Source organism: Schistocerca cancellata, chromosome 1 (genome assembly GCF_023864275.1).
Source record: "Schistocerca cancellata isolate TAMUIC-IGC-003103 chromosome 1, iqSchCanc2.1, whole genome shotgun sequence".
Classification (NCBI taxonomy): Eukaryota; Metazoa; Arthropoda; class Insecta; order Orthoptera; family Acrididae; genus Schistocerca; species Schistocerca cancellata.
Window position 1 is genome coordinate 81756032 of NC_064626.1, and position 25911 is coordinate 81781942.

General features: G+C 40.1%; 1 protein-coding gene across 1 annotated transcript in view; it reads right to left on the bottom strand.

Annotated features, from left to right (window-relative positions):
- LOC126150145 (mediator of RNA polymerase II transcription subunit 6) overlaps nt 1-25911 on the bottom strand; it is a 41004-nt gene that overhangs the window by 7005 nt on the left and 8088 nt on the right. Inside the window, exons 2-4 of the mRNA XM_049915860.1 lie at nt 15955-15999; nt 12564-12723; nt 6627-6801 (exon numbers count right to left, since the gene is read on the bottom strand). Of these exons, the coding sequence (XP_049771817.1) occupies nt 6627-6801; nt 12564-12723; nt 15955-15982 (363 nt within the window). The 5' untranslated portion in view covers nt 15983-15999. The remainder of the gene's footprint in view (nt 1-6626; nt 6802-12563; nt 12724-15954; nt 16000-25911) is intronic.

Below are 25911 nucleotides of genomic sequence, written 5' to 3' on the forward strand. Positions count from 1 at the left end.
TGGACAACTCAGAATCTGTTTTCCTGTTCTTTCTTGTTACAAACTTATCCAAAATTAGAAACTGTCGTAACAGTACACAGCATGAAAACAATAAACGGCATCATTGACGTTAAGTACAGCTGAAAACAAGAACTGATCTGATTAACAAAATAACAATTGAAGATGGCTGACAGTGCCATCAAAATATCGATAGTAAAATGTATCCACGGTTTTGTTGATTATCAATAGTACGTATCCCTTTTTCTCGTGCGATTCACAATCACAAAATAAGGGGCAATCAAAAAGTTTCCACTTGAAGGACGTACAGTCCAGAATTGGTAGGCCCCATACAATTCAGGCAAAATCGCCATGGGCATTAAGGCAATCATCGCATATATGCACCAGTATGAAGATATATTAAAAACAAAGATTCCATGACTTACCACACGGGAAAGTGCTGGTAGGTAGGCACAATAAAAAAACACACAAACACACACACAAAATTTCGAGCTTTCGCAACCCACGGTTGCTTCATCAGGAAAGAGGGAAGGAGACGAAAAGATGAAAAGATGTGGGTTTTAAGGGAGAGGGTAAGGAGTCATTCCAATCCCGGGAGCGGAAAGACTTACCTTAGGGGGAAAAAAGGACAGGTATACACTCGTACACACACACATATCCATCCACACATATACAGACACAAGCAGACATATTTAAAGGCAAAGAGTTTGGGCAGAGATGTCAGTCGAGGCAGAAGTGTAGAGGCAAAGATGTTGTTGAATGACAGGTGAGGTATGAGTGGCGGCAACTTGAAATTAGCGGAGATTGAGGCCTGGTGGATAATGGGAAGAGAGGATATATTGAAGGGCAAGTTCCCATCTCCGGAGTTCGGATAGGTTGGTGTTAGTGGGAAGTATCCAGATAACCCGGACGGTGTAACACTGTGCCAAGATGTGCTGGCCATGCACCAAGGCATGTTTAGCCACAAGGTGATCCTCATTACCAACAAACACTGTCTGCCTGTGTCCATTCATGCGAATGGACAGTTTGTTGCTGGTCATTCCCACATAGAAAGTGTCACAGTGTAGGCAGGTCAGTTGGTAAATCACGTGGGTGCTTTCACACGTGGCTCTGCCTTTGATCGTGTACACCTTCCGGGTTACAGGACTGGAGTAGGTGGTGCTGGGAGGGTGCATGGGACAGGTTTTACACCGGGGGCGGTTACAAGGGTAGGAGCCAGAGGGTAGGGAAGGTGGTCTGGGGATTTCATAGGGATGAACCAAGAGGTTACGAAGGTTAGGTGGACGGCGGAAAGACACTCTTGGTGGAGTGGGGAGGATTTAATGAAGGATTGATCTCATTTCGGGGCAGCATTTGAGGAAGTCGTATCCCTGCTGGAGAGCCACATTCAGAGTCTGATCCAGTCCCGGGAAGTATCCTGTCACAAGTGGGGCACTTTGGGGGTTCTTCTGTGAGAGGTTCTGAGTTTGAGGGGATGAGGAAGTGGCTCTGGTTATTTGCTTCTGTACCAGGTCGGGAGGGTAGTTGCGGGATGCGAAAGCTGTTTTCAGGTTGTTGGTGTAATGGTTCAGGGATTCCGGACTGGAGCAGATTCGTTTGCCACAAAGACCTAGGCTGTAGGGAAGGGACCGTTTGATGTGGAATGGGTGGCAGCTGTCATAATGGAGGTACTGTTGCTTGTTAGTGGGTTTGATGTGGATGAATGTGTGAAGCTGGCCATTGGACAGATGGAGGTCAATGTCAAGGAAAGTGGCATGGGATTTGGAGTAGGACCAGGTGAATCTGATGGAACCAAAGGAGTTGAGGTTGGAGAGGAAATTCTGGAGTTCTTCTTCACTGTGAGTCCAGATCATGAAGATGTCATCAATAAATCTGTACCAAACTTTGGGTTGGCAGGCTTGGGAAACCAAGAAGGCTTCCTCTATGCGACCCATAAATAGGTTGGCATACGAGGAGGCCATCCTGGTACCCATGGCTGTTCCCTTTAATTGTTGGTATGTCTGGCCTTCAAAAGTGAAGAAGTTGTGAGTCAGGATGAAGCTGGCTAAGGTGATGAGGAAAGAGGTTTTAGGTAGGGTGGCAGGTGATTAGCGTGAAAGGAAGTGCTCCATTGCAGCGAGGCCCTGGACGTGCGGGATATTTGTGTATAGGGAAGTGGCATCAATGGTTACAAGGATGGTTTCCGGGGGTAACAGACTGGGTAAGGATTCCAGGCGTTCGAGAAAGTGGTTGGTGTCTTTGATGAAGGATGGGCGACTGCATGCAATGGGTTGAAGGTGTTGATCTACGTAGGCAGAGATACGTTCTGTGGGGGCTTGGTAACCAGCTACAATGGGGCGGCCGGGATGTTTGGGTTTGTGAATTTTAGGAAGTAGGTAGAAGGTAGGAGTGCGAGGTGTCGGTGGGGTCAGGAGGTTGATGGAGTCAGGTGAAAGGTTTTGTAGGGGGCCTAAGGTTCTGAGGATTCCTTGAAGCTCCGCCTGGACATCAGGAATGGGATTACCTTGGCAAACTTTGTATGTAGTGTTGTCTGAAAGCTGATGCAGTCCCTCAGCCACATACTCCCGACGATCAAGTACCACGGTCGTGGAACCCTTGTCAGCCGGAAGAATGATGATGGATCGGTCAGCTTTCAGATCACGGATAGCCTGGGCTTCGGCTGTGGTGATGTTGGGAGTAGGATTAAGGTTTTTCAAGAAAGATTGAGAGGCAAGGCTGGAAGTGAGAAATTCCTGGAAGGTTTGGAGAGGGTGATTTTGAGGAAGAGGAGGTGGGTCCCGCTGTGATGGAGGACGGAACTGTTCCAGGCAGGGTTCAATTTGGATAATGTCTTGGGGAGTTGGATCATTAGGAGTGGGATCAGGATTATTTTTCTTCGTGGCAAAGTGATATTTCTAGTGAATTAAGTCCATAACTGCCTGCTGCACATCCTCGTCTGACAGGAATCATTGAGAGTTGAACACCTTTTTTAAGTGACCAAGGGCATGATAATTGCTTGGGGAGAGATCAGGACTATACGTCGAGTGCTCTAGTGTCACCCACTTGAGCAGAGCCCACATGTCACACCATCCTCAACCGTGCTTTTCGACAGACATGCTGCCCCATACACATTCTTCATTGTCAGATGGAAATCTACCAGTGCTCATCCTTTGGCATCCGAGAAGAATAACAGCACGTTGATCTTGACTGGACGCATTTGGTAATTATATCTCCACAGTTCACATTTCCGCAATTACCGCGTGCATGTTGGAAAGACACAAATGCCACACTAATCCCTTGCCCACGTGTTGGACCAATATATACCCACATCGGATCACAACTATATGTTACAGCAAAACCCTGACCTGGAAACTTTTTGATGGCCCCTTATATCTTTAAATTTCACAATACGACAACTAGGTCGTGTGTAATTTCATTTAGGTGATAATGGGAGTCCCTTTGACCACATCCTTGTGAAGATCGCATGGTTTGATGGCTTCAGACGCTATCTTTTGGCACATTGTTTTTCATTTGCAGTCTGGATTTTGGGGACGGTGGTAAGGCTGTTTTACCAGAAACACTTTGTTGGTGCTCTTCTGCTGTCTGCTGTGAGAGTCTGTTATCCTTTCAAACAGTAGGTTCTGCAACGACCATTATTTCAGTGGTAGGAAGGCTTGGCTGGACTAGTGATGCAGACCTGTAGCTCCATTTACAGGAGCAAGTTATACCCTACTCAGCTGTTAAAGTCTGGATACTAACACTAGTCTCCTGCATAGACTGCATCAATGCTGAGATGAACTACATCACAAAATTTGGTTATTTTCTTGTCTTACACTCCTTCTTCACACCTATATCTATACTCTGCAAACCACTGTGTAGTGTACGGCAGAGGGTACGTTCTACTGAACCAGATATTATGGTTTCTTCCCGTTCCATTCATGTATAGAGTGCGGAAAGAATGGTTGACTGAATACCTCCCACTCTCTCTCTCTCTCTCTCTGTGTCTGTCTGTCTGTGTGTGTGTGTGTGTGTGTGTGTGTGTGTGTGTGTGTGTTATAATTATTCTCCTCTTGTTAGCATGATCCCTGTGTGAGCAATACATAGCAGTTGTAGTATATTCCTAGTCACTAAATCTGGTTCTTGAAACTTTGTTAGCACACTTTCTTGGAACAGTTTACATATATCTTCAAATGCCTGTCAGTTCAGTTTCTTCAGCATCTCTGTGACACTCTTCCAAGGGTCAAACAACCCTGTGACCATTTGTGCTGCCCTACTCTGTATACATATACTTCTCAGAGTACAAGATACAATGGGTAATTAATCTCCTGGATTTTCTTCTCTTCTGCGAAGACAGGGAATTCCTCGGTCCCAAATGGATTTGCTTGGTAGCAAATTGATACACAAGGGTATCACACCGAAATGAATACCTGGTTCCTGGACAGTGGAGCCCCATCTTCCACATGTGGACAATTCATTGTGGTGTGACCACAGCATTGCCAGTTAATACAGCACATTGGATTACGTACAAAGGGTTAACCCTAAGGTGGAGAAGGACTGCTACAATACATTCAGGCAATTTTGACAAACTGGAGGCTAAGATAAAGGATGGCGATTTCTGGAGTTCACCATCAACCTTCTTCACAAAATTCTGAACTTAGTGACATCTATTTTTCCATTCCTGTTGGAGTACTTTGGTATCTATACCCATAATGACATGGCATGTCACAACTCCTTTCCAATAATTTAGCTCACGGTGCAGCTCACTGTTGATACCACATTCTTCAAGTAGCAGGAATTTAATAACCTGCTGATTTGAGTACCTTCCAGTGCTTCGATCAGGAGCGTACCATGGCGCAACCTCTTGATAGATTTCTGTTGCCTGCATGTTCCTCTAAAGCTTTATGGATGTAGAATGGCACAAATTCTCAAATGAACCTGCTACAGATTTAACAAAAATATACATTACTCATCCCAGGATGTGGTCCGTTACTATTACTGCTTGCACTGATATTCAAAAATGTCTCAGATGGAGTTGGCACATGAAGCCTCTTTTGGGTTTTGGTGTTAACACTGCTCAATGGACCACCTAATCTTCTGGAATTAAAAGAAAGATTTTGACTTCCTGCAAGTCTCACACATCTACGGAAGGAAGTGCCCACACTGACAGAGCCCCACTTGTCTGTGTAAGCCTTGTACAACAAAGGCTTGGCAAGCTCCCAAGAGATTGTCTGCTTGAATTTCAAACACTAGATGACATAAATGGTATTCTAAGGAAGTGTTTATGACCACATTCTACGGTAATTTCCTGTTTATTGCTGATGTAATTTTGCAATGTAAGTAAGAACCTTGACATTTAACTCAAGTCATGGAGTTATTATATAACAATCTTTATTGCTCAATTCCCTATTTTACAAATACAATATATTTCCAAATGTTCAGGTTAATGTGGGGGAGAAGGCACACAAATAATTGAAAAACACCAATAATATAGATATTTTCAAATCTTGTATTTAGGACAATGTTTACTGATCAGATAATAGTGGCAGTGTTGGCAGCCGACTTCTAAGTGTGCACAGGTGCACCTCTGAGCAGTCATCTTCCACTGTCGGTCTGGCTTAGTGCCCCTAGCACTGGATAACCCTTGCTGCTGGACCCCATGTGCTACATGTGACTGCTTTTTTTTTTTAGATGCATGAATAATCCACAAAGCGGATAACCTGCATGAATAATCAGGAGTACAATGTACATTCAATTTTTTACATACATCCTTCTTTCAGGGATCTGGAAGAAACATGGGCAGAACTATTACTGTATTTGAGAGGTTATTCATCCTTAGGTGCCATGTCCCTTACCCTCCAGTTAGTGTGTCAATCTAACCGCACATAACGAAATGTGAATAGTATCAGTTTTAAATTAAACTTTTCTCCACCATTCTGATTTCATAAGTACTATCCCTCAGCCATATTAAACTGGAGCATGCCATCAACCTGCTGCATCATTTCCATATGACAAAAATATCTTCCACGAGAGACAGCAATCTGTTTGATGTCCAAAATGAAGACATCCTAAGTCCTCATATCGCAATTTCTCTGACACTACTGATCCAATTTTGATGAGTGAAATACCAATGAATTTGCCTCTTTTAGAACTATGACACTGGCAGCAGAAATAAGTACAGTAGTGTTTGAAAAAGTGAACCTGATACTGATGTGTCTAATATAGCTATAAAAAGAGACCATACGTCATTTAGTGAGAACTTTTTTTGCAATTAATTTGGGTGAAAACCCAATCACAGCATCTTAAATGGTTCAGGAAATACCTGAGATGAACAGCTTAATTGAATTGCCCTGCATAGGTGATAGTAATTATATTATATGAAAAATTAGATTGAGAACATTGTTAAACTTGCAAAGAGACAGAAAAGCTGGCCAGAACTTACCTTAAAGAGGTAAAATTCAGAGTTCTGTTGAGAGAAACATGTTAAGTATTATTTCATACTGTGTGTTCCTATTGGCATCACTAGGAACTACACCTCCTGATAATACTTACCACCCAGCCTTTCTGCTTCTGTCATTTTCACAATAAACTACATTATACTTTACATTGTTGAAATTATTTAAATTGCAATACTTTATGATATCTTAACTCACCAATCTTGAATTTATCACAGACATAAGGTCAGGGGCTTGATAAACTGTGCCAGCAATAATGTAATAATCTGCAAGAGGTGTTGCCTGGGTGGGAGTATGTCGATGCTGTTTGCGAATGACATACAGAATTGGTTCCTGGACGTGAAGCAATATGTATTCAAGTCCAGTCATATTTCTGTAATTGCAACAAAATAAATGTTTACATACAGGAATTAGCATTACATGAGAAGCAATAAAACAATTTTTGCAACAAAACTGAAAATAAAAAAATAATACACAATTTAAAATTCAGGACAAGGGTGAGCATTTGTACTGTAGTTTCGTCTTGATAAAATGGCAAATTAGGTCTCACAACATATATAAAAAGTGATACGTGGAAAAAAAATTACAGCTTATGCACTGCTAAGCTTAATAATAGCTGTAACATGTCTAAATCACTTAAAGAGAATTAACCCAAACAAACAACTAGCAGTCTATAAACACTTGCCCATGTTGGGGTAACATGACATCTTGAAATATGTACTGTAGGACAAAGTAATTTATATGACAAGGGGTACGGCTTGGTGGTTCGATGTATAAGTGCCACACTATCGAACCTAAAGTCCATGACACTGACAAGGATGTACCACTTTGCAATGCAGTGTTCAAACCAATCTTCCAGTTGAGGGCAGCTTCACCATATACCATGTGGGACAAGGTCACAAAACACACAGTAAAGTGCCATATGAGAAACTGAGACAGAAAAATACATACTCATACCGAAATACTATGGCATGTAGTACCTGAGAAGCACATAACTGTTATCTTTTGTGAAGTTGTAATACAACTGTATCATGATATCAGTACGAAGATGATTATGCATGATTTGTCCAAATGTCTGATATTTAATTTAACACTGTGCTGTTTGCATGTTTTTAAATTAAATAAACAAAACATCTGAAAAACTGGGAATAATAATCACCTAACTGACATAAATGGTTATATGATTTGATTCCTTAACTGAAATACCATCTTGCTGCAGCCCACAACAATTAAAAATAGTTGATTTTTGGCAATATTAGTTATTTAAATTGGTAACTTATTTGTACTAACACAAAGCAAACTGATTATACTACTTATGATTCCCTCCTGATGCTTTAATTAGTATGTGTTGAGGGGTAGAGAAAAAAAGTAAACAGACTTCACAAAGGAACTAAAGATAGTTAAAAGTGTTTAATACATTGAACAACACAACAAATATTTCAATGGGGTTGGCTGATTCTCATTTGGTTTCCTCCGTAGATTCCCAGTAATGGAAGCCAGCATTTTAAATTTACATTTTTCTACTAAATAAATCCTGTTCAGAAGCTTTTATTATTTTCAATGACATAGACACTGATACAGCTTACTTATCAAGATTAACACAAAAGAAGAATAAACTCTTGTAGACATTATTAGAGAACTGCTGGACAGGATGTTCAACTGGCTACAGAGTCAGGGAGGCACGTGTTCCAGCACATGGTAAGTTACACTAGTGATCAAAATTTATATTTTTCAATAGTTTCAAACTCTGTCTTTTCAAGCCAGTCACTGCGGAATTTTCATTTTGCCACCTTGAAAAGTTTATTTTCAGAACTGAATAGAGTATCACAGCAAGTGTTTTGTTCCAACAGAAAAATAAGAATCTGCCACAAACATCGGTATAGTTGTAATGGTGGAATATTTGAAACTAATACTAAATGCACAAAATAGGAAAAAAACACTTGAAAATGAGAAAAGACCAATCTAGCCCAAATTTCAGGAGCCTTTCACAATAGATTCCATCTACTTTAATCATTTGAGTATACCAAAAAATTCAATGAACAAACATGAATAAAGAAAGTTAGAAACAAAAGTAAATGACTTATTTTGTTCCTAAAAGACCAAAAAAGGTTGAAAAGTTACAAAACCAAAAAAAGGGGTGAGAAAGACAATGAATCCTCACGCTACTATTGATGAGAAGGCAGCTTGTCAAAAAGCCTGTACCACTGAGCAAAAGCTATTAAACAAAAGGCAGAAGAATGGCCATCATATCAAAGGTCAAAATCAGAAAAAAAACTGCAGCACATAGCACAGTCATAGGATTGACAAATGGTGTGTGCGTCAATAGGAAGATCTAAACAAGAGGCCCAGAGCCATTTTACCTAAGAGAATGAAGAAATTGTAGCCTTTGTTGATTATAGATCAAACTCGAAGGTGGCAAATCTGGAACCAATGAAGGTTAATGAAGCTCAAGGTACTAGTTGATGAAGTATCTGAAGGTACAAAGTGAACTGCATGCTGTGGAAGTTGAAGTTGGTGCAATAAAATTATGAGCACAAGAAGCTCAGGAAGATAATACCCCTGACACAAGATCTGTAGTGGAAAGTCTATACACATAACTCTGATTTAAGCTGAAGGCAAGGATGCAAATTCTGTGTGCACCCAGATTAGCACTCTAGTATGAACTAATGTGAGGGCAGGATTAGTCAACAGGCCCTTAGTCTAAGAAACTTTGAACTGGCAGATTGTCATCATTAACTACACTTGATGATATTTTAACTGAGAACTTGCCAGTCATCTTTGGATGTGGCATTGAAGACTGACGGAGAAGTCCCACATTCCGCAGTTTACAAGTGTGCTATAAGTATTCCGCATATGCATCAAGATCGTGGTGACAGACTGACCAGAATGTATGGTGGGCAGCACCCTCACTGGAGGAATTGTAGAACTCAGCTGTCATCACAGCTGCCACTCTCTGCAGCCATTTGTGTACTCTAGCATCTTTGATTAAAACAAATTGTGAAGATGATAAGGTTCCACACATAATCCAACTGGTTAGTCACATATTGCACTATGTGTATTTCCACACATGTTGCTCTGCCCAAAATTATTGTTTTATGATAAACTTTAGATTGTAAGATTATCTTATGTTACACTTTTTATACCAGTAGAATTTGTGCTGTATGATAAAGCTGGACAATTAATTTTGCAATACAATGTAATATAATAGCCTATTTAAACAATAAAATACAAGAAGTAGATAGTGTTGTTTTCTGGGACTATGAATAGTTTACAATCTGAAAGCGCATATGCTGTGAACAAACCAAGCTCAGCTACATATGGAATACCCATGATTAAAGCCACAAGTGATTTTAAAATGAAGAAAAATGTATTGTGCCCTATAACAATCACAAGCAAGATATGTTGTTTTTTTTGGGTAAGTGTGGAGACATATAATGTTAATATTTCAGAATAACAGAATTATATCCAGTATTTATTCTAGAATATCTAGCAGAGATCTCTTCAAAAAGCTTGGCATTTTGATAACTGTTATTCTCTCCTTTGAGTAACAATAATAGTTATACTGTTATTACACTTTTTGTAAAAAATAGTCTAAAGCAAGACTATAACACAAGGACCAAAATTAAGCTCTAGAGGCACTTCAAGGGTTTGACAGTACTACAGTCATACACATTGGTATACACGTATTTAAAGACCTGCCACAGCATAGTAAATATCCTGTGACTAAGATGATGGAATTTAAGAGAGAATTAAACAACTTTTCTCATGGGAAAAGTCTTGAACTCAACTGAAGGGTATCTTCACAGTGGCTCATAATATTAATGTGATAATATCTTCAACAATGGCACCATAATATTCAATATTTCATACAGTCAGCCACTGTATAGTAAAGTGTATCAATAAAATACTTCTGACAACAATGTAGATGTACCTCTCCATGTGATATATGCAGAAAATGAAACTGGACGAACTAATTTTATAAACGTTGTTTTCACCTGATCCAGAGTTGTACAGGACTTTGCTTTCGATACATTATTTATATGTTTTTACCCCCCCCCCCCCCAAACCCTGAACTGGCTGGGACTGTACATCAATGTTCAACTGATGTTGCCTTATACTCACTGAACACTCATTTACATGCATCCTAAGGAAACAAAACAACTGAACATCCCCAGACTCAGCAAAATGCCACGACAGAAGTTGGATACTGTTTTGTGATGGAATAATGTAAGGACAGCATAAGGCACATAATGATAGCAGCATGCTGCTGAAACAGGTGTGTTTGATTTGATTGTAACAACAATGTAATGTGCCAATAAAACACTTTTGAGACCCCTCTTAGTGATTTGTGTCTCATGTGTAAAGAAACTGAACAATAAGTATGGGATAGAGGTACAAGAACTCTCTGAAATCATAATTGCCTCACCTGAGATCAGAGACCTACTAGGGTGCTGAACAGGTCAATTAATTTTGCACAAATTACAAATCCGACAGACAAAAATCACTGAACAGTCTACCTTACACTTTCTGTAAATGACAAGGAAATGTGTTCTCATATGCTTCTGGAGGTGTTGATTGAGCGCACTCATAGTTTTAAGAAAGCTGATTTCAGGTTCATTAACAAGTTTCAATAATGCATATTTATTAGAAACAATGATGAATAATTCACTGCAATCTTACACATTTAGTGTGAATCTTTGTTTCAATAGAATACATTTGACACTAGGAGATCCATCTCCCATGACCAAAATCTTCCATCAATCCAACAAATTCAGACACAGTACATATTATCTATAAAAAAGAAGTAGCAATTACATTTATGCAACAGAAGAGACTGCTGATGGCGTCACTAGCCAAAGAAATAGTGTTTTGTGTTTCAGAATCACTGACGAGGAAGCCCTGTAAACAGTCCATTCAATATGTTCTTGGGTTTGCATGAACAGATATCACATCATGTAACTGGGAAACAGAGGGCACAACATTTAACATTCTGTCATCAGATGCTTCCATATTGAGAGAGAGAGAGAGAGAGAGAGAGAGAGAGAGAGAGAGAGAGAGAGAGAGAGAGAGAGAGAGGGGGGGGGGGGGAGCAATAGAGGTGATGTACAGTTTCCATGACAAAAATAAATATATCAACACAATCACACCTTCAGACAGCAGGTCAACAGCTGGGTGTTGGTATGCTGCTAAACCGTTCAAATAATTCAGAAGTGGGCCATGGTGGCATTGTAGAGGATTTTATTCCATCACAAGAGTTTGCTTTCTATCACAATAAGATGCTAGTTCACAATGTGGCCAACGAACAAGCATTTCACACCTGCACATCCATCTAACAACACAAATCCACATAATATGACTAATTTCCCCAGTTAAAAGAGAAAGAAAACAAGGATAACCGACTTGCTGTCTCGAGAAACAAATGTGTAAAACTTTTTAGAAGGTGCATCATGGTGTCTTTACTACATAGTTCTAAAGGAAACATCAGGACATTCCAGTTGAAAACGAGCACTTTGAGAAAATGTGAAGTTAAGGCATTGTGAAAGTAGGATTATTACTTGATACAAACATTCAAATATCTTTGTACTGATTTCTCCAGCTCTCCTAAACCTGTTCAGATGGCAACTGTACTCAAAAATAAGATACCAGTCATTGCCCTGATCCTCAAGTCATCTGCTATTTTATAACAATTTTTAAACTACCTGGTCTCCTTTTATACCACACCACCATCTGTGAATTGCCTTGAAAACCTGCAATATATTTTCTGACACACTGGTAGCACATTTTTATAAATATTAATGGTCTTCTCTCACTTCCTTGAGCTATGCTGGACACTACTTTCACTTCTGGTCATGTCTTTCAATTAAGAATGAAATTTGGATTCAATTAGCTATCAAGCCTTTAATCCAAATCATGTACTTTTACAATATTCCATAACCAGAAATTTTATTTACTAGGTGATGATGTGAAGCTATATCAAAGGATTTCCAAAATTCAAAAAAAACAAAAAGTTTACAATATTGTCAGTTCAACTCTATTCATGGATTTAGCAAATCAGCATTTTTTTTATTTTGTGATTTTTCTGCACTTTTTATGAATACCATGCCTTAAGATTAGGGTGACTATAAAATTACTTACTGCAACTGATCTGGATTCAGGCGTTGCATTTTAACTATTTCATTATTACACGTCCGGTCAAAAAATGGGTTACTTCGTTCTGAAAAGTAATCCATAATGTTGGAAGGATTTAATATGGGGATCCAAGCACTGTCATGCCACGACAGGCCCAATAAGTTTTCTGTGGAATAAAAAGAAACAAAGAAATAAACACATTTGCTTAAATTATACTCATGGCATGTATATCAACTCCAACCTTTCTTCTATTTACTGTAGGCAGTACTATTACAATTTAACATGCGAATTTAAAAGCATACGTCATCAACATTGCCAAATGTAGGGCGTTTAAATGATTCATCTGGCTTTGGATAATTATACCTCATAAAATATTACAAACAAAATAATGAATGATACATGGTATGGAAAAGTATATTTTCAGGTTTCCTACATATCACTACAATGTTCAATGTGCTATCTTTGGGTTACACGACAAGCATCAACGGTAGTCAAGTTCGATCCATACAAGTTCGAGCATGTCCCTGTCATCATTTGCCAGCACACCAATGATGCGATCCAGGATTTCATTCAGTGTTGCTGCAAAGGTAGTATGTAAGCATTGTTTCCTATGTATCCCTAAAGAAAAGATATCACAAACTGTAAGATCAGGAGACCTTCGGGGTCACCTGAAGAGCTGCATAGCATCCAGAGTCCACTGGTTTGGAAGCTCCTTGTTGAGATAGCCACACACTACTCTATGAAATTTGGGATATCATCAGCTTTCAGTTCAAGGAGAAAAAAAAAGAAAAAAAAAACCAGCCTTGCACCATACATAGGTACACTGCACCTGTCATGGTTTTCCCAGGAAAAAAGTATTATGAGCCATACACTCTGTTACATGAAACAGCACAGAAGGCTTTCACCTTCACAGAGTATCTTTCAATCAGCCCAGCACATTGCTCTGCTCGCTCCCAACCAGGATCTTCGGTTTCTTGCATAGGGTATGTACGTACACAACATATCTTCCATATTTCTCCATCGTTATGTGGCTTGATAGATAATGATCACACTGTTTGAAATTAGTGATGAAGTATTATCCATTCAGCAACATCTAGTGACTGACTATGATACACTTCAAAAATTGTTCCACTCTGCTTTTATTTTCAGTTCTGCTTGTAATTTTATGAACAAAACCATTCTCGAATGCTTACATTTGGCTGTAGACATCAGATGTGATATTAATTTGTTTGAGTAATGTTCATAAATTCCTGTTTGAATGCATTAAGTTCTGAGAGGAAGTAAAGTCTACTCATTTCCTTCACACTATTTGATTTAGTAGTTCTATTACTCATCTAGTTGTATCAGGATTGTGTGTTTTTATAGTCTCTATACAAATTTTTTTAAAGAGACATCTCAACATTGGATGTGTGATTTTTGATGCCTTTTGAATGTTACATTTATTTGCACCAATGAAGTAAAAACAAAGGAAGTAAATCTTTAACATATCATTCGCAATGAGTTCATTAAACAGAGACCAAGTTGAGATACAGGCTACTAACGATTGTGCCGTTCTGTTCACAAGCTGCACCACACGATTTTGTACATATTTTAAGTTTCATGTTTCAGCTATATCTAACACTAGTTGCTGCATCTTCACTCTTAGATTTCTTCATATCAATCTGAGGAATGGAATATCACAGTCAATGTCAATTACAGTGGAGTGGTGCTGAATTCTTGGGAAGAGTTAAGTGTTCTTGGTGAACAAATAATCAATTCTTTCCATTTTTATTACTACTGGGTGGTTATAATTAAACTTTCCCTATTTAACACATTATAACATGGAAACTAATTACTGTACACGTACCGGACTTGGTAGCATTAATGTCCAGAGTATGGGGTGCGTGATTACTATGCATCACAGCACCACCATCTAGTTCCAATTACGGCCACCAGAGGCTGTGATAAGTCATTGTGATTCATAGTCTCACACATCCGACCAGATGCACTGCACCTGTTGACGTGTCAACATGAGCTTGGAAAAAAGGAGCAGGGCATTATTGGTGAAGCTCTATTATCAAAACAAAAGTAATGCTTCAGCTGCACTTCAAGAAGGATTATGGAAGGGTCCTCTTTTTCCACCTGCTGTGCGGGGCATGATGAAGAAGTTCGAATCAACTGGAGAACTGGGCGTCACTCCGGGAAGAGGCAGATGACCAGTTGCACCACAGGGGGTTGACAAAATCTCTGTTGCTATGGAAGACAATGCTGCCCACAATTCCCGATCATCAGGCAGTGCGCATGCTGTCTCACAACAGTCGAACATCCCGTGGTCCACTGTACAGGAGGTGCCTCGAACCATTCTCAAATGGTATCCATACAAGATCTATATTGCACAGCAGCTTGCACCATACGATATACGACGGCATGTCGACTTTGCTCTCCACTTTCTCACAAGGACTGAAATTGACAAGGGCTGGTCCTGGACCATCCTATGAACAGATGAAGTTCATTTTTCTCTGACAGGTGAGATGAACACACAGAACTGTCAAGTGTGGGGATCTTCACCTTCAGTTATTGTGCATGAATTTCCTGTGTACAGTGAATGTGTCACCATATGGTGTGGCTTCACAGCTACATTCATCATTGGCCCATTCTTTTTTGAACAGATTGGCAGTGTGACTGGCCAGCATTACTGCTATATGCTTCACCAGCATGTCACACTCACCCAACAGGAGAGAAATGCATTGAAACCAACAGTTTTCATGCAAGATGCAGCCATACCACAAATGCTCATGAGGTTCGCGGAAACACATTTGGAAATAATCAAATTATCAGCCGACTGTTTCCAAATGCTTGGCCAGCAAGATCACCTGATCTCGCTACCTGTGATTTCTGGTTGTGGGGCTACCTGAAGGACAGGTTTTATGGAGCAAGATTCACCCATGTGCTGATCTGAAGTGCAGCATAACGAGAGGTAGCCAGCATACCAACAGACATGCTTCATTCTGCTGTTCACAATGAAATCCTGTGTTTTCAGACTCTTCTGAACACTAACTGATGCCGTACTGAGCCCCTTTTGTAGCAGTACTGGTATGTAATCGTATGATGTACTGTAGCAGCACATTAAAAGTGTTTCAATTGAATTGATTCTGCATTATTTATCATCCCCATGTCCTTGACATTAATGCTACCAAGTTTGGTACTTGTATGGTAATTAGTTTCTGTATTATAATGTGCTAGATAGGGAACGTTTAATTGTAACCACCCAGTATATTCATGTTGAACTGAAGGATAGGGTGCAGCACAGCTTGTATAAGGGTAGGATGCATCAATGAATATTATTTATAAAGCAATGCCATAGATTAAAATGAGAACTATTATATTAGGTGATGTATTTATTAGTTTTTATGCTTACCTGTCATGATGTTTCTCGACGGCATCATTCTTTTATCCACTTAACCTGCAAGGGAACAAAATCGCTGCATTATGTTATAAGTACGCAAAAAGTTCTCATTTATTTTAAAAGCTACATTTATTCTGAGTACGCTAAAGTTCACAGAGATACAAAAAAAAGTTATCCAAAGTATTCAAAGTTGCAAGCAGCACTTCTTATGGCAACTCATTTTCCTGCATACGCTGCTATTTAATTTTGAAATAAAAACTTCACACCGTAACTTAGAAATCACTTCACTTCACTTATCACACTACATAATAGTAAAATTTGTTAACCCTGTAGCACAATATATTCCATGCATCCATTACAACATGCAATGGTGTCCCTAATAAGAGTTTCAAACAACCGTAATAGGTATGGGTGCTACTGTCTCTGATGAGAGGCCTGCATGGAAAATGGAAAATACAAACCCTTGTGTGGATTTTCCCATTGTGACAATGTATAACATATTAAATATGTTAGTGTAACTACTAAAGTAAAAACAAAATTTGAAAAAAAAAAACCATTTTAATAGTTACAGTTTTTACAGTAATTTTTACTTAAATTACATTGGGCCTCTTGAAGAATGGTATCTGGGATGTAGATAGAAGGCAAGGGCACACATTTAATTTAATTCAGTGCAATACAGCAAAATGATATTACTTTACAGTATCAGAGTACTAATTCTAGTGATACAATCACCTAAATTATTAAATTTAAGAGTTTCTGTGAAGATACTCTTCAATGGAGTTGAAGGAGTTGCTCAATAGAAATTTCTTCAATTCTATCTTGAATTACGTCAACATGACGTTTCACGTAGTCTGGTAGACCATGTCCACCCATTTATCACACTCATTTCTGTACTAATGGCAACCCCTTGAGGTCTTTGTAGAGGCTGTTTTTGGTCCTAGGGTTATATTGGTGATGTTCACTAAATTTTGTGCAAAGAGAAGTATTAATAATGACAAACGATATTAATGTGCATGTGTATTGTTTAATAGCTATCAAAATACCCAGTTTTTTGAAGAAGCCTCTACAGGATGTTCTTGAATTAATACAAGATGCAATTCTTATAACATACTTCTGTACTCTGAAAATATTATCCCTGTTTCTTTAATTCTCGCCCCCTCCCCCTCCTCACAAATACAATAAAATAAAATAAATAATAATAATAATAATAATAATAATAATAACAATAATAATGTCAAAAGAAAGTCACGCTTGATCAAGGTCTGTGTCACTTTCCATTTTTGACCAGACACAACGTCTGAGAAAAGAAAGAAATAATAATAATCCAGAATGAGATTTTCACTCTGCAGCGAAGTGTGCGCTGATATGAAACTTCCTGGCAGATTAAAACTGTGTGCCCGACCGAGACTCGAACTCGGGACCTTTGCCTTTCGCGGGCAAGTGCTCTACCATCTGAGCTACCGAAGTACGACTCACGACCAGTCCTCACAGCTTTACTTCTGCCAGTACCTCGTCTCCTACCTTCCAAACTTCACAGAAGCTCTCCTGCAAACCATGCAGAACTAGCACTCCTGAAAGAAAGGATACTGCGGAGACATGGAAGGTAGGAGACGAGGTAATGGCAGAAGTAAAGCTGTGAGGACTGGTCGTGAGTCATGCTTCGGTAGCTCAGATGGTAGAGCACTTGCCCGCGAAAGGCAAAGGTCCCGAGTTCCAGTCTCGGTCGGGCACACAGTTTTAATCTGCCAGGAAGTTTCATATCAGCGCACACTCCGCTGCAGAGTGAAAATCTCATTCTGGAAACATCCCCCAGGCTGTGGCTAAGCCATGTCTCCGCAGTATCCTTTCTTTCAGGAGTGCTAGTTCTGCATGGTTCGCAGGAGAGCTTCTGTAAAGTTTGTAAGGTAGGAGACGAGGTACTGGCAGAAGTAAAACTGTGAGGACCTGTCGTGAGTCGTGTTTCGGTAGCTCAGATGATAGAGCACTTTCCCGTGAAAGGCAAAGGTCCCAAGTTCGAGTCTCGGTCGGGCACACAGTTTTAACCTGCCAGGAAGTTTCAAATAATAATAATAATAATATTCCATTAGTCATTAGTGAATGGACATATGAAGAATTAACTTGTTTCTTCATTTTTAAATCACCTATTCTAGTAATCATGCACACAGTAAACATAGTAGAATCAAGGTCCTTTATTATAGGCAGTGAGTTTTCAACTGAGGTTCTGATCTGCTTGCAGTTCCAGAAACTTAACACTTACTAGTTACTGTATTTAACTGCTTGAAAAATGTAGACTACAATTTGATGCTCTGATGACTTCACTTATAATTTTACAGTACAGTTTATAATGAGATCTGACCCTGTCATCATCTATTTCCCAGGTCTTCCCTTAGTTTTGAATGACATTCAGAACACATTTGTAACCAAAGGTTTATGTGTATTTAATCTGCTTCACCTGTTAATTTCTTAGGAAAACAGTTTTTAAAGTTGCTCAGCACATAATCAATTATATATTTCATGAACAGAATGTAAGCATGATGTCTGTCACAATGTTGTTCTCAGGTGGGTCTTCTTGTAGGCATTAGAAGAAGTCATAGACTGAGGGAAGATCACAGCACTAGACTGACAAATCTATTCCTAGGAGCATAAATAACAAATATTGTTCTGGACAGTTATTGCCATTGGAGACATTGTAGCACTGTCATCAACTAGACAAGTTCTATTTATCAATCCGAGTGCCCAGTTAAACTGTGAAGGTTTTGTCAACTGAAAAAAGCTACTCATGCTCAAAAAGAAATCCAAATGCCATTGAGAATTGTTAGCACTATAGGTGATCAATGAGAACTTCAGATCACTGTCATGAGCAGCCACAACTCATCCCTAAAAGGTATGTGCTTAGGGATTGGTCAAACAGACAAGGAAGTGCAGCTTAGTGCTACTGATGAAAAATCATGCTCTGCTACCTCTACACACACCACAGGCAAAAAAAAGCTAATATTGAACTATCAGTAGGATCTGGCCTGACCGATTAAAAACAATGGTGAGTGAAAGCCATTCTCTGACAATTATCAGAAGATTTAGAGTCCAGAGAGGAGAAAAGTCAGCATTCACGTGGAGTGTTGCTAGCTGAACAACGGATAATCCAGGAGAAAATGGAGAAGTTGCTACATGGAGACATCATTAAAACTTCAGAGTCCTGGGTCCTCTCCTGCAGTCTGTGTGAAGAAAAAGAGCACATAGTGTTTCTGTGCCTACTATCGATGATCAAACACAATCATGAAGAAAGATAGGCCTATCTATCCATTGCTATATATTGTCGACAACCTAGGCTGCTTGAAAGGAGCAAAGTATTTATCAACTGTGGACATGCACCCAGGCTACTAGCAAACCAAGTTTTATGGGATCCATGTGGAAAAGACCGCTTTCAAAACTTCTGATGGACTCTGTGGGTTTAAAGTTATTCTGTTTGGACTGTGTAACACTCCAGTACATATATATGTATGACACGCAAGTTGCGTAACCACCTTAAGTGGACAAAATGTCTTTGCTATTTGGATTTTAAAGACATTTGAAGAACATTAAATCTGCCCGACTATCATGTTGAAATGTGATCAGACTACAGGCCTCTGCCTGAATTCAAAAGATGCCTCATCACTACCCAAGAAATAAAAATCTTGGGTCATTTATGAATGGTGATCAAGTCCATTCCAATCCAGATAAAATAAGAGCAGTCACAGATTTTTCAACTCCATGGCACATTCGTGATGCAAGAAGTTCTCTCAGAATGTGCTTGTACTACAGGTGATCCATGAATTCAGTGGACTATGATAAAAGATGTAGACAGTGTGACACGTGGTAGTTTGAGTCTGTGCAGGGAGGGTGCACAGGCAGTCAAAGTAGTTAAGGTGACCACTCGCAAAAAGTGGTTTCAAGTCTTGGTCCGAAGGAATCTAACTTTGAATTAATTTGTACAGCTGTGGATTGCCAACAGCACCTGCTCTTTCAGACATGCATGAACGGATTCACAAAGGGCTTTTGTACCAAGACACATACCTTGCAAGAACTACTGCAGAGAGATGCCAAATTTTCCTGAAATGAGGTGTAAGAAATATTCTTTTCTTATCCCAGCTCTGTACAAAGAGGATGCTGAGACAGAACGTACCACTGATACTAGCTGCTATGGGGCAGCTGTAGTGCAAATTCAAGAAGGTGCTAGAAACATAACAACTTATGGTATCAGAATACATCCAAAGTCCAAGATAAACTACTCTACAAGCAAGAAAAATACCTACATTTGTTTCAGCCATAAAAAAGTTCCACCTGTATCTATTTAGCAAAGCGTCCACCATTGTGAAAGACCATCATCCATCATCCTCTATACTGGCTGACCAGCCTGAACGATACACCAGACATCTGGTGAGATGAGGACAGTGGCTATATGAATACAATGTCACATTGATATACAAAATGAAGTTAACTGCCTTTCAAGGAATTCTTTGGCAGATCGCAGAGCACGCTGCACTACATGGCATTGATGCTGAACATAGGGAGGATCCAGCACTGCTGAAAACTACATAACCCTTGAAGGAAGAGGAACCAACCGAAGGAGAATTCCAATTAATAAAGGGAACATTGTATAAGAGGAACTATCATCCAACAGGGTGAAAATATTTGCTTGACATCCCAGTTCTTCTATTGCCAGCTATCCTGAGGTATTTCCAACATCTGGTCATCTGGAATCGGTGCAGACTCTAAATCAGACAAGTATCAATGACTAGGTCTCTACCAATCTGTTAGACACTATATGAACCACTCTCAGGAGTGCCAACAGCAGAAGCACGTGCCACAATTATTCCAGGGCATCTGTTACCAATCCCACCTGCAGCAGCATGATTCCACCGGATTGGAGTTGGGAAGGCTCCCGAAGTTCACAAACAGGGATATGGATAATAGTCCGCATTGGCTACCTCACCCACTATGCTGTCACCAAAGATGCGTCACATGCTGAAGCACCAGATATAGCAAAGTTCCTCCAAAGTTCTCCTTTGGACTGTACCATATCTTTTGGTGCTTGTTGGATGTCATACATGCAGTTGAGGACTATGACCCTTCATTAAGAAGACACAAGTGCAGATATATTGTCGCTGTCCTTTGTATTAAGCCCTACAACAGTCCAGGGACACCGACTGACAATGGGAGTTTAGAGGAAACTGAAGACTCACTCAACAAACGTGAAGCTTTGGTAGAGGTGGCTTCCTCCAATGCTCACTGTGCTGGCATATGCTGTAGCTAGCACACTGGTCAGCAAAGAAGTTGCAAGAAGATCGATAATAGGTGCTGGGTAAAGTGTGCCTATCAGGAGAGGGGCCAAAGCCAAACTCGCAAGCAACATGCTGCCAATGCCCTCTCGACTGCAAGTATTTAGATTGCCACCGTGGACCGGACGGTCCAGTAAGTCACACACAGTCACCCAGTAAGTCGCAGTCAGAGTTGCAGGCACGTCTCTAGCTCAGAGCCAGTCAGTACCTAGCAACCAGAGTAGTAAACATAGCGGGACTTGTACTTCACCAGCAGTGAGGCTAACGAGGACTATTACAGAAGAGCTTGTACCACAACACATGGAAACTTAAAGATAAGTAGCTTCTTGTCCTTGGTAAATAAAGAACTGTGTTAATACATGTGTGCTGTTTGTGTTGTGGAAGAGGATACCGGCCACCAACCAACATCCTCTCCCTTGCTTCCCCTGGTACAAGACTCCACAGTGCCAACGACGACACAAAGGTGGTGACGAGGATAATTCAATGCAGAAGAAGATTTTGCTTGCTTCTCTTGTGTTTTAGCTTGCAAGGACGATCATTTTGCTGTTGTGTTCTTGCATATATTCCAGGAGGGGAGCCGCAGAACTAATCAAATTTCTCTTTTCAGAGGCTTTGCTTGCTTTTAGCTACAACATACCATGGCTACCCCACCCCTTCCACTCACCGCCCTCACGTCTCGGCCGCAGACGGTCAATGTGATGGATCTAACACAAGCTTTTCGGTTTCAGAATCAACAAATTGATGCCCTACTAGCTATGATACAACAACTTCTGGCTGCACAAACTGCGTCGGCCGCACAACAACAACCACAGACCAATCAGTCCAACAAGTGCTGCCGACCAGCACACCAATGTTCCGGCAATTTAATGACACCGAAGACAAATGGCTCAAATACCTGACAGTTCCAAATACATTGTGCAATTCATCAAGTTCAAGGTACTGTAAAGCTACAATACTTTCTTTCGATTGCGGTGTCCCCAGTGTTCAGGTTAATACAAAAACTTTTTCCAACGAAATCTCCCACTGAACTCAGTTATGACCAGGTAATCACTGGATTAACTCAATATTATGACCAGCAAGTCCCAAGCAGCTGCAGCCAGATATCAGTTACTTCACTTGCAGAAAAAGCCAGAACAGACATACCATCAGTGGTACACAAAATTAACAGGCATGACTAGGAAGTGTAAATTTAAGTGTAGTTGTAGCAACTTTTACAGTGATTTAATGATTATGAATGCAGTAACGTTCAATGTCCCAGATAGTAGAATACTGGAACAGATCTTAATATACTCAGATCCATCACTTCTCCAAGTGTTGCGAATCTTAGAGCAATATGGTTCGGGTGTCACAGCGGCCGATAAGTTTGACCGGGCCCTGATTTGTCGAGTCGCCCCTGGCTCGCAACTGCCCCAAGCAGCCACAACAATGAGTGCATACACAGCCATGCTGACAATCACAAAGACATGTAAACAAGCTTGTGAATTTAGTGAAGTCTTGCGCTTGATGATTTGCTCGCCATAAAAGACAGGGTTGCCCATCACGTGATGCAACGTGTTACACATGTGGGAAAAAAAGGCCATATCCAAGCACATTGTTTGCAACAGCACAAAAATGCCAATTTTACCTACTCACAGAAAAAACAGGCTCATGCACATGCAGTGAAAGTTGTGTTTCCCAAACCTGTAACAGGTTCTGACAACAGTAAGATTAAGGTTGTGCCTCATTCTCCCCCTAGTGCTGTGCAACGATGATCTAACAAACTATTTGTCTCATTACGAATTGCTGGCCATCGTGTGAACTTTTAGTTAGACATGAGTGCCACATATGAACAGTTAGGCTCACCACGCCTTTCTAAATCTTGCAAGCAACTCACTGCTTACAATGGACAAGAAATTCCAGTGCTTGGACAGTGTAGTATGTCTGTCACTTACAAATCTCACTCTAGAACAGTGAATATTACTGTGTTGAAATCAATAGACAGTGAGAACATACTCAGTTTAGATGCCTTAGATGCCTCCATTGGACTTAGCATCCAAGACAATATATTGTCCATATCAGCTGGTGCACTAAAAGACAGTGTCGCTAGCTTGCTTAAAGAATTTCCTGAACTATTTTCAGAAGGAATGGGAAAAGCTAATAACTTCGTAGTGCATGTTACAATGAAAGACAATGCATAGCCTAAGTTTTTCCGGGCCAGTCCCATTCCAATTGCTTTAAGAGAAAGTAGCCAGTGAACCGGGAAAAAAAAAAAAAAAAAAAAAAGAATCGCATTAGTGTTCACTTCAAGTGTACAGTAAACACACAGACAATAGTTGACACTTATCTGTTACCTCGCCCTGAGTAACTCGTGGACAGGCTTGGTGCAGGACATTACTTTTCTAAGATAGATTTGAGTGATGCCTACTTGCAAATTCCATGGGATGAAGAATCATAGAAAGTGTTTGTTGTAAATACACACATAGGGTAATTCAAGTATTTGCATTTGCCCTCTGGCAGTGCTTCTGCATCTGCCATTTTACAATGTTACTTGGAACAGCTGACTGCAAAAGTGCCATTTTCCTCAAACTAACTTGACAATATTGTTGTCTCACGTCGTACACCAGAAGAACACATTGTCAATTTGCATACATTTTTTTGAGTGTTGTCAGATGCAGGACTCAAGTCTTGTCTCAAAAAATGTGACTTTTTTCAAACTGAACTACAGTACTTAGGTCATGTGATAAACAGTCAGGGTGTGCACCCCTCCATTCTCATTTGCTTGCAACTCACGACCTGTGTGTCCCTTGCAACACGTCTGAACTACAGTCACTACTAGGCAAGATGACCTACTACATTGGTTCATATCGAATGCTGCTCAAATTGCAGCTCCATTGCATCACTTGCGTCGCAAAAATGTACCTTTTGTGTGGACTAAAGATTGTTAAAGATGCATTTTAAAACTCATAAAGCTTTTCTTGGTGACATATGTTTAGTGCATTTTGACCCTGCCAGGCTGGTACTTTTGCAAGATGATGCTTCTTCCTAAGGAATCAGCGCTGTGCTTTTGTACAAATTTGGTGCACTGAACAGACCTATTGCTTTTGCCTCAAAGTTGTTAACTCAAACTCAGTGCAATTATTCACAAATTGATAAAGAACCTTTCGATATTGCATATGGTGTGACAAAATTCCATCACTTTGTGTGATCGCAAGTACTATTTAGTGACAGATCACAAGCCTTTGCAGTCATTGTTTCATCCGTCTAAACCGGTTCCTACACGCACTGCTCAAAAATTGCAACAATGGGCTTCGTTGCTTTCGCAGTATCAGTATGAAATTGTGTACAGGCCTACGGCAAAGCAGACACCCTACCTCACCTTCCGACTGGCCCAGACTCTGATTTTGATGCATCTGCTTGTTGCCAAATCGATAATCGATGCGCAGTACTCCGAATTGCTGGAATCTTTTCCCTTGCACTACAGAAAAATTGCAAAGGTCACGGAAGTGGACCCGGATCTCAAGATTTTGTTGCCTAACATTCACAGATCTTGGTCTTATTCACTGAACGGTATCCAGCCTCAGTAGCACGCTGATATTGTGCATGTCGGCATAACCTTTCAATTGTACAGCGTGTGATTCTAGTTCAAGATGACAGTAGACAATTGTGTATGCTTATTCCCAAAGTGTTGCAAAAGGATGTGTTGCTATTGCTCCACCAAGGAAATTGGGTAATTTTTCACACTAAAATGGTTCGCATGGTGGCACTGTACTCGGCACAGTCTGGATGCCTACACTGAACAGATGACGTCACAATGTCGTGCACTTGCGGAAATCCAATCAGCTCCACCACAGACATTCTCAGCTTGGTATAAAACGCAATTGCCACAGCAACGAGTGCACAATGACTTTGCAGGACCATTTTGGAATACTCATTGGCTCATAGTGGTAGCCCAAACACATTTTCCTGGGATACACCCGAAGTTGCTTCAACATTGAATGACTATCTACCCAAAATAACACACAGTGTCCAGCCAACCACAAATCATCAATCCACCCATAAATCTTGCTGGAGTTCACATATGATCTTACTTTCAATAATAAACATATGTATGGTACTGAGTAAAATACATTTCAGGAATCAAAAATTATTGCATCTAACAGACTTCTTCAGTCTATGGCTTACAAAATTAGGGCCATCTGGATCCTGCATGGCCAATATTTTCAAAAGCCATGCTGGTTGGCACAATGAGGGAATTATGTTCAAGATACCTCATTACATTTAAGCTTAGAATACGTTGTAAGATTGTGCAACAAATAGATGTCAAGAATATTGGTTGGTAGTGTTGCGGATCACTTCTATTGCCCTTTTTGTAAATATGTGCACCCTGCACTTTTTTCCAACCACTGAGCATTCTTTTGCTGGAGAGATCTTCAGTGTATTGTGGTTAAAAGATGGGTTAATTCAGCCACAAATTCAGTATAGAATTTGATAGGGTTGCTGTTAGGCCCTGGAACTAAGTTAAGTTTTTAACGATTTGAGCTGTTTCTCAATGCCACTTCACACTAACATCTATAACACTCATCTGTGCAATGGTATGAGAATTAAAGTTGGGCAATTATCCCAGGGTTTACTTTGCAAAAGAATAAATGAAAACAGTTGTGTTTCTGCTTTTGCT